Source organism: Pavona decussata, unplaced genomic scaffold, assembly GCF_977016875.1.
Source record: "Pavona decussata unplaced genomic scaffold, jaPavDecu1.1 SCAFFOLD_102, whole genome shotgun sequence".
Lineage (NCBI taxonomy): Eukaryota > Metazoa > Cnidaria > Anthozoa > Scleractinia > Agariciidae > Pavona > Pavona decussata.
The window spans coordinates 5,486,361-5,501,367 of record NW_028145517.1 but is presented as its reverse complement, the minus strand read 5'-3'; the positions used below and the strand labels follow the sequence as shown (position 1 = coordinate 5,501,367).

The 15,007-nt window shown below is 40.5% G+C and overlaps 1 protein-coding gene and 1 long non-coding RNA gene across 2 annotated transcripts; both read left to right on the top strand.

Annotated features, from left to right (window-relative positions):
* The first annotated feature begins 1,817 nt into the window (after positions 1-1,817).
* On the top strand, positions 1,818-4,743 carry LOC146471847 (arylamine N-acetyltransferase, pineal gland isozyme NAT-10-like). The gene has a single exon (XM_085120843.1). It carries the CDS (start codon positions 1,846-1,848, stop codon positions 2,755-2,757), a length of 912 nt encoding a protein of 303 aa, XP_084976969.1. The 5' UTR covers positions 1,818-1,845; the 3' UTR covers positions 2,758-4,743.
* Positions 4,744-8,365: 3,622 nt separating this feature from the next.
* LOC146471846 (uncharacterized) lies at positions 8,366-11,743 on the top strand. Its single transcript, XR_014866795.1, has 2 exons — positions 8,366-8,525; positions 10,609-11,743. It is a non-coding gene; the product is annotated as an uncharacterized LOC146471846 (long non-coding RNA).
* Positions 11,744-15,007: the final 3,264 nt, after the last annotated feature.

The window sequence follows — 15,007 nt, the reverse complement described above, 5'->3', positions numbered from 1 at the left end:
GGTGGGTGTATAACACTTTATTGGTTAGGGGGAATTGCATCAGATTGAGAGAAAGACCTACAACCCATATCAATGTTACCAACACTTTCTAAGGCAACGGCTGATCTTTCCCCAGTTGTTTGAACTTGTTGATGATGGCAACTGCAAAGCCCGTAGCCATAACATTTCTACTTATCTAAAAGGGTCCATTAACTGACACTGTAGTATTCTTCAAGCTCAACATGATGAAAAGCACTCCTCACTTCCATTGTGAGTCAGGTGGCTGGTGAGCCACATAATTTCACATGGAAGGCTTCGGTGTCAGCATATGCTAACTTAGATAATAAACAATAAAATATGTCATCACAACAATTTTGCAGTGTGGGGGCAATGGTAGTAGCTACAGACCTCAGGTTGGGCTTTTGTTCAATCCCTAGCAGCTAGTAGGCCAAGAGAAATTGCTCTTGCTGCCTATTCCCCAGGTGGGATACTCGGGTATAAACGTGACGGGGGGGTCCGACGGAGCCTAACATTTTGAACCCAAAAAAATACATGGACGTTATATTGTGCACCCAAAAAAATACAAGACTGAAAATTTTAGAAATTTTACATGCAGATTATTATCGAATCATACTTTCGGATCTTGGGGGAACTTTGGATTGAATTGCATAAGAACTATTAGCCTGGTGGAAATTCGAACCCCAAAAAAATATGCCCAGATTTTTTAGACCCAAAAAAATACTCGGTTAAATCTTCAACCCAAAAATACCGAAGTTGAAAATTTTAGACCCAAAAAAATACGTCAGACTCCCCCCCCCCCCCCCCCCCCGTCAGGTTAAAAACACTCTGCTTATCCTGTAAATCTATGTTGTTGGGTGTTTTGTGAATTTTTAGGTGAATTTTGGGTATATTTGGGAGGAGATAGTTTTTCTAGAAGGATTGGTAAAAATTAAGAGAAATAAGAAATATTGAAGATTTAGTGAAGTTTTAAAATTAGAATTTGTAGTTAATAATTAATAGACGGAATCAATTTAGTCCACTAGAAACCTGGGGTGCTCTTGCGTGGGTATCAACTGTCTGTTGGTGTTTTAAAAATCATTTTCTTTCTTTTATCTCTTCTTCAAACCTCTTAAAATTCCATTCAAATTCACGTTTACCCGTTGTTGGGTGTTTTGTGAATTTTTAGGTGAATTTTGGGTATATTTGGGAGGAGATAGTTTTTCTAGAAGGATTGGTAAAATTAAGAGAAATAAGAAATATTGAAGATTTAGTGAAGTTTTAAAATTAGAATTTGTAGTTAATAATTAATAGACAGATACCAAGCTAGTCCACTAGAAACCTGGGGTGCTCTTGCGTGGGTATCAACTGTCTGTTGGTGTTTTAAAAATTATTTTCTTTCTTTTATCTCTTCTTCATTCAAATTCACGTTTACCCCCACCTTAAACAACGCCCATTCACAAATCTACAAATATATGTTCTCTTTAATATTTTATTATTTGGCCACAGATCAATCACTCTAGTCTCCTAGCTATGCAGCTGTTATTTGGGTTGTCCCACAATGCTCCTTCCATTGTGCAAGGCTTGGTTGGGGGGGGGGGGGTTCAAAAGTGTTACCAGTATGATTCATTTCTATCTCCTATTAAGTTTGCTGAGGACCCCACCTATTTCTTGGGGTTGTTTCTTGGAGTTCATGCCACAGAAACTATGATGAATCGCCAGCCATGTGGCATGCATGCCTATATGTAATACCCAACCTCTTATCGGTGTCTAAAAACCTTGTTCCCACCTTCCTCTCCGAGGGAGGAAATGAAGACCCTGGTAACGAGGTTTGTGTGATAGGGGGCTGGGAGAGAGAATGAATCCAAGATGGCGGTGCAGCTCACCCCAAACGAAGCTCAGGAATATTTAGCTCGCATTCACTATAGAGGGCCCAAAGAACCAACGATCGATACGTTGTCAGAGCTGCAACGATGTCATATTTTAACAGTGCCATTTGAAAACCTAAGCGTCTTTGGGAAGGAAAAAATAATCATCTCCAAAGATTGGCTGTTTAATAAGATCGTGCGTCAACATCGCGGTGGATTTTGCTTTGAGCTCAACACCATGCTTTCCTTTCTTCTCGATTATTTTGGATTTAAGTACAAGACACATGGTACTATGGTGTATAGCCGGATTACAGGACGTATCAGCCAACAGTTTAGCCATCAAGTTCTCGTGGTAAACATCGAAGGTGAGTTGTGGCTGACTGATGTGGCTTTTGGTGACTTGTGTTGGATGCCCCTTCGTTTGACCGGCTTAGCCGAAGAACAAGAGCAGCAAAGTGGAACTTATCGAATTAGGAAGGATGGAGACTTTTACATCTGCGAGGAAAAAATTAAAATAATTGTCGATGATTTTGGCCGAGAAGAAATGGTGAAAGAGCAATTTACCAGCCCAGGAGATCCTTCGTGGGCTCCAAGATTTGGATTTAATCTCATTCCGAGACAGACAGAAGACTTCAACAAAATGCTTAATTATCACCAAACAGATGCCGAATCTCCATTTACTCACGCCCGCTTATGCACTGTTGCAAAACCTTGGGGAAGAGTGACACTTTCAGGAAGTAAACTTGTAACTACTACATACCTGGGAGACAACAAGATCAAGAAAGAATCCAAGGAAATTTTAGGAGGCGAAGAAGAGGTTGTTGAGGAACTTGAGCAGAAATTTGAGATTAAAAGAGAAACTTGTTTTTATCCTGAAGGGTCAATGTTCTATGGCAAACAGTGGAACAACTAGAGATTGTTGGACAGTAGCAATGATCTGGAGAATGGGCTCGGTACAATCAATTATGTAGTAACATAGAGCTCTGTTAATACCAGCAGTACCCCCCCCCCCCCCCCCCCCTAAGCATGAGACCCTCCTTGTCACCCTGGATGTTTCCTCGTTGTATACTAACATTCCTCACAACGAAGGCATAGAAGCCTGCCGCCATTTTCTAAACACCCGTCAAGACAAATCACTTCCTGCTTAAAGTATATGTGATCTCGTAAGAATAATTCTTACAATGAACAACTTTTCCTTCCACAACGAACAGTATTTACAAGTACACGGGACAGCTATGGGAACCCGCACGGCACCTTCATGCGCCAATCTATTCATGGGTAAATTTAAACAAGACACCATTTGAAAACGCTCCGCTCAGGCCGTTCGTTTGGTGGAGGTTCATCGATGACGTCTTTATGATATGGACAGAAGGAGAGGAACACCTTAAAGATTTCATCAGATAATTAAACTCTATTCATGCGAATATCAAATTTACCCATGAATACTCAAATTCCTCTCACCAGACACTCCCTTTCCCAGATTTCCAAGTCCACCTCAGCAACAACCACATCCAAACAGATCTCCATACAAAACCCACAGACAAGCATCAATATCTCCTCAAAATTTCATGCCACCCAAACCACACTAAACAAACTATTCCATTCAGCCTTTTCCTGCGAATCCGTCGCATATGCTCTACCGACGCTTTCTTTGACAAACAAAGCGAAGAACTCATCAAGCACCTGGTCGAACGTGGTTATAGCCGCTATTCCCTACAAAGAGATGCAAATCGCGTGCGAGCCATCCCACGTCACGCAAAACTACAGCCATAAGAACAGAAAGCCACAAAACAGACAGAACACCCTTCAGTCATATCCTTCAATCCTGCTCTTCCCAAGATCTCATCTGTTGTGAAGAAACATATCAATATCCTCCAGTCCTCCGCCAACTGCAAACAAGCCTTTCCTCATCCACCCCCCAGATCCACCCGTTATTGCCTACAAACGTAACGCAAGTCTACGTGATCTCCTGGTCCATTCCGAGCTACCTGAAAACAAGCCCTCCAATCAACAACCCGCTGGTATTCATAAATGCAACCACCCACGATGCCTAACTTGCTCATTTCTCCAAGAACGGTCAAACGAACTACACGTTTTTTTTACCACAAACGAAACACGTAAAATTGCTGACTACATATCTTGCCATTCCAAAAACCTCATCCACTTAATCCAATGTCAGAAGTGCCACTCGCAATACATTGGGGAGACACAACGCCAACTAAATGAACGTTTCGGGGAACACCGCAGATCTATCCTTAATCACCATCAACTAATCAAGCCTACTCCTGTCTCGCTACATTTCAACCAACCTGGCCGCTCAATCAACGACATCCACCTAAGCCCGTTTGAACTTATACGCAGCAAACGTGACTCAGTCAGAAAAGCTCGTGAAGCTCACTTAATCAACAAAGCTAAAGCCGCCGTTACACGTTGAAACTTTTAGCTGAAACTTGTGTGCAACGGCAAACGAGACCAGTTTCACGAAGGGGTGTTACACGGTGAAACTCTTGTTTTTTCACCACTGCGACCGTTGCGAGCCGTTGCAGAAGTAGAAAGTGGTTCTACTTTTTGTGAAACTTGTCTCGCAACGGAAGTTCGAAAAAGTTCCACGAATGTTACACGGCGCAACGCCTGCTGAAACTTGTTTCGCAGCGCCGTTTCTTGGTATAAAAAGATGTGACGAAACACGCCAATGACATGTCTCACTTGTAACTAAGTCCTAAACAACCAATCATTGTCAGGTATTTTATATTTTAAATCTTCATTTGTAACGATCTTTTTATGTTTCTCACTTTTCTTTTTCGTTCAGCCCCCGAGGAAGGTTTGTGTTGCAAACCGAAATATCGGGCAAATTTTTCTTTTTTTTTTAACAAATATATTTCAGTTTTTCTAGGCTTTGTTGTTTATTCTATCAAGCTCGTCATCTCCTCTGTAACCTGCAATAATACCCTCCCTCCCTCCCTCCCTACATCTCATCCTCTCGACCGCCGACTCTCGCGCTGCCACACTTTCGCGCTCCCTCCACCCCCCTCCCCTCCCCCTCCTCAAAAAAAAAAAAAGAACTTCAGATCGCAGGTTACCTCCTCTGTTGGGATCAGTCTGCCGTCAGTATTTTGAGGAGTGGAGGGCTGGGTGGAGTTGGTAAAGGGAGCGGAGTTCATGCATGACCCCCTAAAAAGGGTTAGGGTGCGGTTACGGTTAGGGTAAACCAAGATGGCGGTAGACCTTACCCCAAACGAAGCTCAGGAATATTTAGCTCGCATTCACTATAGAGGGCCCAAAGGACCAACGATCGATACGTTGTCAGAGCTGCAACGATGTCATATTTTAACAGTGCCATTTGAAAACCTAAGCGTGTTTGGAAAGGAGAAAATAAGCTTGTCCAAAGATTGGCTGTTTGATAAGATCGTGTGTCGACATCGTGGTGGATTTTGCTCTGAGCTCAACACCATGCTTTCATTTCTTCTCAATTATTTTGGATTTGAGTGCAAGACACATGCTGCTATGGTCTATTGCAAGAAGAGAGAACGCATCGGCCCACTGTTTATTACGTCCTAGGGGGGGGGGGGGGCGTTTTTTGAAGTAAGGTAAGGTAACTTTATTTAGACACGGTAAATCCTTCAGCAAATATGAGATATACATTCAGAGATAAAAGATAAAAGATAACCAAAATCATACTTAACTAAACTAACTAACCTAAACTACTGTTAACCATATACTAAAAGCTGCTTTACAAGGATGCCGTGTTAAAACTCATTCAAAACTGTGGTGACGTAGATTAAATTTAAAATTATGTAAAGATGTTGCTGCACGAAGGTCACTAGATAGGCTGTTCCACAACCCGGCTCCCCTGTAAGAGAAACTCTTCTTTAAATAATTGGTGCGGGGCTGCGGAAGAGCCAATTTATTTTCAGTATTCCTTAATCGATATGATGTTACGTCGTTTCGAGAAACAAATCTAGAACTCAGATATTCAGGGGTCATTCCATGTAAAGATTTGTACATCATAATAGCAGCTGATTCCAATCTTTGGTATTTTAGTTTACGCCAACCCAGTGCCCGGAACAATTCATCGATGTTAGAGTCATAATTGGCACACATTAAAATACGGGCTGCACGATTTTGGAGCTTCTGAAGCTTTTCAGAGAGACCACTGCCACAGTTGCCCCAAACAACACTACAGTAATTAAAATGTGGTTGAACTAGGGCGTTAATAGAATATTGTGGTCGACGGTGTCGAAAGCCTTTTTTAAATCTAGAAAAACAATGGCATTGACGAAACCGCGATCAATATTCATGGCCCAAGTATCCGTAGCTTCGAGTAACGCAGTAACCGTAGAGTATAAAGAACGAAATCCGGATTGATACCGAGAAAGAATACAGTTTTCAGTAAGATAGTGGTATAACTGGTCATACACAACCCGTTCAAATATTTTAGCCACGACTGGGATTACTGATATTGGTCGATAGTTTGTGGGATCATTGCGTTTTCCAGAATTTTTATACAATGGGTTAACCCTAGCAGACTTCCACTCATCAGAAAAAATACCAGTTAACAGGGATTGGTTAAATATATAAGTGAGAGAATCTGCAATTAAATCTGGGCACTCCCTTAACAATTTAGCTGAAATATTATCTAGTCCTGTAGCCTTAGACTTACAAAGTTTTGAGAGCAGAGAAAAAATATGTGCCGATGATGTTTCCTCAAAGACGAACTCCTTGTCAGTTGCACAAATAAATTCTTCAAAGGTGATATCAACATTCTCAACATGTCGGCTAAGGTTAGGTCCAATTTCAGTAAAGAAAGTATTTAATAATTCAGCGACGTCTGCTTGACTCTTCGATTTATGCCCTTGGTATTGTATTTCATTTATAACAGTTTTATTTGATTTGCGAGATGTCAATTCGTTGACCGTTTTCCAGGTTTTACGTTGATCTTTAACGCAACTATTGAAGACAGTTTCATAGTAGGCCTTTTTAGCATCCTTGATTTCCCGATTTACTTGGTTTTTCGTTTTTCGAAACTGGTTCCACGTGGACGGATCTCTGGTTTTAATAGCTTTCCTCTTAAGCCGGTCTCTGAAGTTCATCCGCTTTTTCAGTACGGTAGTAATCCAAGGAGACTTAGAGGGACGTGTGCGTTTAGTCTTCAAAGGGGCATGTCTATCGCAAGCACTTATAAATAGATCTTTCCATTTTTTCCACATATCATTGGGGTCGTAAAATTCCTTAAAATCATCCCACGATTGTGTCAAATTGTCGTTTCGGAAATTAGTAGAGTTAAAGTGTTTAAATTGCCTATAATTAATTAAGTTAATTCCTTTTGAACAAACGGGAATTGAAATTTTACGGCATGCATAGACTAAGCTGTGATCGCTTATCCCAACGTGAGACACCCCAGAACAGATAATATTGTCTTGATGACTAGTAAAAATAAGATCAATTAAGGTGCTTGATGAAGGTGTGATTCGAGTGGGCTCATCAATTAATTGTTTAAACCATACATTTCGGTAATGTTCAAGAGGGCCCTTGTGTGAATATTATCACTAGGAGGTAATTTTTTTAAACGAGCTCTTTTGGGGGGGGGGGGGGGGTAATTTTTTACCTTGTACGAAAAGTGAGGGGGGTAAAATTTTAAAGGTACCAACTAAATGTATTTCGCAATCATTCTTCTCATCAATCCTAGAGTTAGTAAAATCGACTAGCTACTTCTCCATATCGCTACAATTCTTCAGAGCGACAAAGATCTTGCACGTAATAGGTTGAGTAATGACATAGACAGGCAAACCGTGTATTTCATCAAGCAGTTTATCTCTGAAGGCTTGTTTCTCTGGGCAAAAAAAATTGACCAAAAGACGAATAGAGATGGTAGGCTTCTTCAAAATCTATATATCCACATCCTTGATCCACATCCATACATCAAATGCTCCTGCACTGCTCTCAAACCCCGAGCTGCTTTGACCTTCTGTGTACCTTCTTTTGACGACTGAAGAATAGACTCCAGCAATAACAAAACATCGTTATTATAAAGACATCGAAGAGATATTCAAAGGTGCGTTCCCTTACTTGAATTTCGCCTGACTTCTGATTGTTTCTCTTGCCAGTTCAGATTCAGAGAGCTAGCGACTTCCGCATGTAACCAAGCGTTGTGCCCAGGGGCCCGTTTCTCGAAAGACCCGGTAACTTACCGGGCCCGATAAGTAATTTTGGTGACAAATGTTTCTTAACAGAAGTCAATTTTTGTTAGCTTTGAATACTAAATTTTAAAATCGTATTATTCGATGAAAACATTGGCGAAGTACCACGTTTGTAATCGTTCTGTAATCGGCGAAAAACGGGCCCAGTAAATTACCGGGTCTTTCGAGAAACAGGCCCCAGGACCTTCTCAACAATTCAACCACCACGCCAACCATTGGGGGGGGGGGGGGGGGGGGGTAAAATTTTCCAACTGTCATTGCAGTGGGGGGTAAAACTTTTGTATGAAAGATTTTTTGGAGGGTAAAATTTTCATACACTCGATGTTTTATGGCAGACAGTGGAACAACTAGGGATTGTTGGACAGTAGAAAGGTTCTTGATAAATTCTCTCATATTTCTGAATGACAATTATCTCGTACCCAGGTCTTCAGAGTGGGAATAAGTGAATACAAGGTTAGCCCGTTTGTTTGTTTGTTTTTGTTTTGTTTTGTTACGCGGAATGCCCGCAGGGCAGGCCGTGTCTAGGTTTGGGTCGGATATCTTTTTTTTCTTCATCGTAGCCACAAACGTGCACATTAATTTATGCATTGAACTCTGTCCTCCCCTAGTAAGGATATATTGTTCTGATTGTCTTCAACAGAAGGGGCCCAATCAAAATCTATTTTTCAGGCACATATTACAAGAGAGGGGACCCACTCATCCCTTCCTGTGTGACGTCAAATCATCATTTGATTTATTCATTAAAACTAGATTAAATTCTTCCCTCTCCCAGAAGGGATCTATTGTTTTGATTGTCTTGAACAAAAGCGGCCCAATCAAACTCCATTATCCTCGCTATATCACGAGGGAGGGGACCCACTCATCTCAACTTGTGTGACGTCAAAGCAAATCATCATTTGGAAAAGTTGTTTTCGTTCAATGGCGGCCACATGTCTGAATTTAGGACTCCGGATCTGCCGTTTTCAGAAAGAAAACAAACGTTTTTCGAGTGGTAAATCGAAATAATAACTTCTAGGTAGTACGCGAAAGTTGAAACGGTGGAAATTGGGAGAGTTCACAGCGAAGAAACTTTGCTATCACAAACAGATCGAATAATTCAAAGCCAAAGAAGCCAGACCAGTTCAGCGGGGTCATGACGTTATTGCAGAGTTATTCCCGGTATGATTCCCAGTAGCACAACGATAAAAATCGTTATCGCAGAGTGATTTCCAGTATGTTTCCCAATAACACAATGACAAAATATCACGCAGTCTCTCTGAATAAAACCATTGAATTATTTCAATTGCCAGGGCCGTAGCCAGAAAAAAATAAGGACTGAGGCAATATCCATGGTTTAATTCCCGGCCTAGCAATTTAGGGTCTTTATGATGAGTACGTTTAAACAAAACACTGGGCAGTCAAACCTTATTTGACAAAAATTCCGCTAAGAGCCCTTAAGGCCATGTAGATCTAGAGATCGAGGTGATTTTTTTTTGGGGGGGGGGGGAGGGGGCTATTTAAATGCTACTCTAGGGGCTCTGTGTTCTTGTATGCGGCTGTTTAATGTGTTTGTTGGCGGTTTGTTTCTATAGGAAGGCCTTAGATAACAACGACCTAAACCAGGTTTGCCTGACCAGAGGTTTCGTGAAAAGAAGGGTTTATGGAAGGGGGGGGGGGGGGGGGGTGCTCAGTCTCGCAGGCTCATAAAACTTGGTCTCGCCGTTCTCATTTGAGGATTTTCATTTCTAAATGGCAAGGAAGTTAGCTGTTAAATGCCAGCGCGATTTGCCTCTGCCCACTAGCATGCCACCGCTGTAGAGGCTCAAGCGAGTCCACAGGGATTTCGCTGTGGACATAGGCTAATGCAAGGCATTTCAGCCTGTTAGAGCCCTTCGATGAACGGCACCAGGTCCTCAACCTGTGGAGAGCGCTTAACCTGCGCTCGCACGAACAGCTTCCTGTACTTAGTGGCGCTGCCGCCTGTCCGGTTTTTGGCTCTACAACTTCTTTCCGACCATCTCCGGTGGCTTCTTCACTGACACCACCATCTCTACTAGATGGAATGAAAGACAAAGTTGCTTCGCTGAATACTAGTAATGCCAAAACAAGGTTAAATTTTGGTTCGATTATTGTGAAGAACTGAAAGCATGTTATGAGAGCAACTACTTTCCGCTTTTCTTGAAAAAAGCTGTTGATAGAACGCTGCATTTTGATAGATTTTTCTCACTCAAAACAGAGAAGACAGGAGACTCGAGAAATGGCGGAAAAACACATGAAAACAAGACAGTTTTCTTTGGGAAGCCGCTGCCTGGTTGGCATGAATTTTTGCTTAATTTTTCTCACCTGTAATTCAGGGCACTGCCTGATTCGCGTTATCATTCAACATAATATCATGTTACGTTAACATTTTTTTTTTACTTATTTAATTGTTTGTGAATTTGTCAACAATGACTGAGGCAAGTGCCTCGGTTTGCCTCATACTGGCTACGGCCCTGAATTTGCGAAGGGAAGATAGTTTTTAAAAATCTGCGAAGCATACAATGGGGAATAAATGGGGCTACATTAAGCATTCCGTGTAATGCCATTAGAGGGGCATCTTGTTCTTTTTGCAATATGAAGGACCTTAAGATTGGAACATTATGGTACAGCAATGCTCACAGAGTCTCCTTTTAAACTGGTCACCAAACAACAGGGACAACAAGTTTAAAAAAAAAACAACACTTTACAAACAACGACAAACAAGCAACACTTTATTAAAACAGAGAGTTACAAGTTAGTTATATACCTACCCGCAAATAGCTAAAGCTAGTCAAGGCGGGTAGGTTTGTAAAGCAAATAAATTTGGTGTTGACAGCACAGCAGCAACTAAAATAAAAGTTAAATAAGTAATAAACAAATAAGTGAATATACAAAAGAAAAAGGATTCGCAAGCTGCAGGGGCACCCAACGACAGTTTTCTCTCAGATCCTTTGAAACGCTATTTTAGGCTATCTGGGGTGCCTTTAAAGCTCTGTAGGTTCATTTCAGGCCGCACTATGATATTTTTATCTGTTCGGACATTCTAGGGCAACTTGAGTCTTCTCGAAATTACTAGGGCATCTTTGTCCATTTCCCGAAAACCTTAGGCCTTATTTCCTTTCCGAAAATCTTAGCTGACCTTTTCTCGGAACAGATAATTTACCGAAACGATCCGTTGGGTGCCCCTGAAGCTGATAGAAATTACAGGATTGTTACAAATTTACAAGCTTTTCATTATTTCAAGAATTGAAGGAGATGTAAGGTAAGCATTTTCTTTTTTTTAAAATGTTGATTAGTATTTCATGTGTTCGTTTTTTGAATAATTTTCTGCTGTCAGACTTTCTGATATTATCTGGTAGAGAATTCCATAGCCGTGCGCTAAATTGAGAAAATGAATTCTTTAGTTGATCAAGACGTGAAGACATGATATAAAATTTGTCGGCGGTTGTTGACCTGGTGCTGTAGGAATGTATATCTGAGACACATCAATCTTTCAAAGATTCTATTAAAATTTGAAAAAAGTGAGATAGGTCTGTAATTGTTTGGATCTGTCTCGTCACCGTCTTTGTAAATGGCAATGACTTTTGTGTGTTTAAGTTTTGAAGGGTAATTCCCACAATTAATTGAAGCATAAGAGAGGGTAGTGCTAGTACATTTTAAGATTGAAGTTGGACTCAAATAAAGACCATGCGCTTAGTTGTTGGAGATGGACAGAATTTCGAGTCGAACTTCGTAAGGGGTCACAGGAACAAAAAAGAAAGAGTTCAGGCAACTGGTTTGATGATAATAATAATCAGTGAAATGGTGCAAAGTTTATTGGAGGTCTTTTCTAGCACCATGTAATTTAGTGTGTCATTGATATATATTCCAACACCTCCAGATGCCAGGGGCGTTGGGACGTACTCAGTAAAGCAGTGTATGGCATTTTTTATCGAAATTGAACCTTTATTATCTCTGAAAAATACATGGTTACCCCAAATTTTCTCTCTTAGATACCAAGAGCACCTGTCAAGTTCTGCTTTCTCCGCATAGTTTTAAACCATGCAAAAATATCCCTGTATTAGTAGACACCACCCATTGGAAACCCAAGGATCTCGAGATGTACAGAACCTATGTGCAGTAACAAAAGTAGGCACAGACTTAAATCAGTTTAAACAAGTTTCCTTGTGGATAGCAGATAGGATGCCTTTTATATGGTTTCCCCTCTGTCCACATTCAAAATCTGCTTTTAAAAAGGAGATCAAAAATGGAAGATTCTGAAATTTGTTGGCAGGCCCGTAGCAGGGGAAGGGGCAGGGGGGGCTTGAGCCCCCAGAACTTTTGGAAGTTAAAAGACAAATAAATGTGCACTGATCAATCAGTCTTGAACTCTGATGCTGAAAGTGCCTTTTCACAACCTTCAATAATTTGTTTACTACCTGCCAGTTTCCTTCGCTAACAGTTTGTTTTTATATACAACAACAACAAAGGCACTCCTACGGTACCTTGTGAATCGGAAATAAGAACCAAAATGGATCGAAATCAACCAGTTTCAAGCCGTGGAAGCTGTTGAAATAAACTACTTGTTTTCTGACATCCGCTCATCATCATAGATGGCAATATAAATGCCCTTAGCTTATAACAATTTAGTGTTCACGCGTAGTCAAAAGCCACACAAGTATGTCCTCTCAAGAGCCAGAGAAAAAAAATTCTCCTGCAGTCGGATTCTTACTGCCCGATTCCAAATTTAAAATGTGAAAGAAAAATCCGTCGTCGTTTGTTTATGTCCTCCTTCAAACGTGAGATTACGAAATTTCATGTGGCAGTCTGCGTAAAAGAAACGGCAAAGAACTGTACCAAAAAGTGTGATACAGAATCGGTCTGTTATTTGAGTGATGGGCCGAAGAGGGGGGGGGGGGGGTAGTTTTGTTTGCTCGGCCCCTCCAGTTGTTTTAGCCTTGCTACGGGCCTGGTTGGTAAAGAAGAATGGCATGGCTTTCAAGTAATATATGAAATGCTTGGAAGAGTGTTTCATGCAATGTCCAAACACCAAGGGTTGGGTTGAAAAATGAGATGCAGCCGAGTTTTCTTCTTCTTCTTCTTCTTCTTCTTCTTCTTCTTCTTCTTCTTCTTCTTCTTCTTCTTCTTCTTCTTCTCTTTAAATTGGATGAAACACTCTTTGGAGAGTTTGATGTAGCTTCTCAAACCATTAATAATTCTTGGAGAAATTCAAAGCAAAATTTTTCACCAAATTTTTATGATAATTAAGATCGCATTTCCAAACCTCCTTTTCCTTTGTTTTCAGGCTTCTTGAATTATTAATGAGTTTGAGAATGGGGTGTCATGAGACACAAACCATAACTATGAACAACACAATGAGCCAATCAGAAATACATAAAGATATGTAAATAGTGTGAAGTGGGTTTGGGTGGGTGTCTGGGGTGGGGTGGGGGAAGAGGAATATGCACAGTGGGTTGTGGTGGGGTGGAAGGAAGATGTGTATCAACAAGTCATAATTGGCTTTAGTTTGACTTCTGTAGTTAAGGTAGTCTTGCAATTTTTGTAACAAATCATATACAGCACAACTTAATAAAACATTTTTATACTCAAAAACAGTTTTATAGCAGCATCGAAACCAATGGCTGGAAAGTAGCATCTTCAATGGTAATATATCAAACACAAGAAAGCATTTTTCTCCGATTTTTCTTCAGATATCCAAACGCTGAGAAGTAGGTTGAAAAAACGAAGTGGAGACGAGTGTTTTTGAATATTTCCAATATTTTTGGATATCTGATGAAACACACTTTCGAGTGTTTGATATGGCTTCTCAAATGATCAATAATTCTTGGAGAAATTCAAGGCCAAATTTGGCAAAATTTGATTGTAATTATAGTCTATTTGGAACACATCCAAACCACGGTCACAGTAGTGATTTTCATTGTTTTCTCTTGATGAATTATTAATGAGTTTGAGAAGTTTAGATGGAAAACGTTTTGGAAACGCGGTCTTAAAAAATCTCCCTTTTTAACTAAAAAACGAACAAAATCATGCGAGTAATGGAAGAGCTATGGGAGCAGGCGCCATGTTTTATCATTTTGAAATGCGTGGGATTTACATAGCGTGCTGTTATGATTAAACCAAACCACAGGCAAAGGAAGTCCTCTTCGAATTTTCAAGAAGTATCCCCTTCCCAAATTTCCTTTGCTTTTAGAATGTGTCAGTGGAAAGGATTAACAAATTAGAACAACAGAAATGAGGTGATGATTGCAAAGGCCAATTTTTGTAAGATCGTTTCTTTAAAGTTGAGTTTTATGCATTGCGAAATAAAGGCTTTTAAAGCCCAATAGCGAATCTCTAATATCAGCAGGGAATCCTCTAACAATACAATCACAAAAGCTTAAATTTCATTTTGAAGATTCATGTCAGGTACGACCGAGATCCCAAATAATTATGATTCGATGGTCATTGTTAAATTTATGTTAATAACTAGCTCGTGAGATCAGCACAGCTGCAACAACTTTCATCCAATTTTAATTCAGCCGTGAAAAAAAAATGTTCCATGCAACTATTAAAGCTGACAACAGAAATATGGTGAATCTTTTAACATTTTTCAAGTGGGTGATGGAATTCTTATAACTTTTGACCCAGACTCCAAATAAATTTGTCTCTCTACGTCTAGGTGTTAAATAACACTTACTAGCTCGGTTACGGAGACTCAAAAAACTGTTAGGAGTGACCTTGCTATCAAGTAACATCCCCGGCGGTGGAGTTAAATACATCGTCCGCGGACCTTAGGCAGGGACCGGAGGGAGGGGTTATCAGATTTTCTCTCATTGTAACTTTGGCACTGAAGGAGACTTGTGATACTAGTTGAAATATTGGCCCAAATCAAGGTTCCCTTTACCGTTATGTCGGCCCTGCAATCAGTTTGGTTTATTTACACGTAAAGTGACGTCTGCCACGTGCATTTCTACTACAAGAGATCCGGCA

What these genes read in the sequence shown, in the direction of transcription:
- LOC146471847 (XM_085120843.1), top strand. Translation starts at nt 1,846, where the DNA reads ATGGCGGTGCAGCTCACCCCAAACGAAGCTCAGGAATATTTAGCTCGC.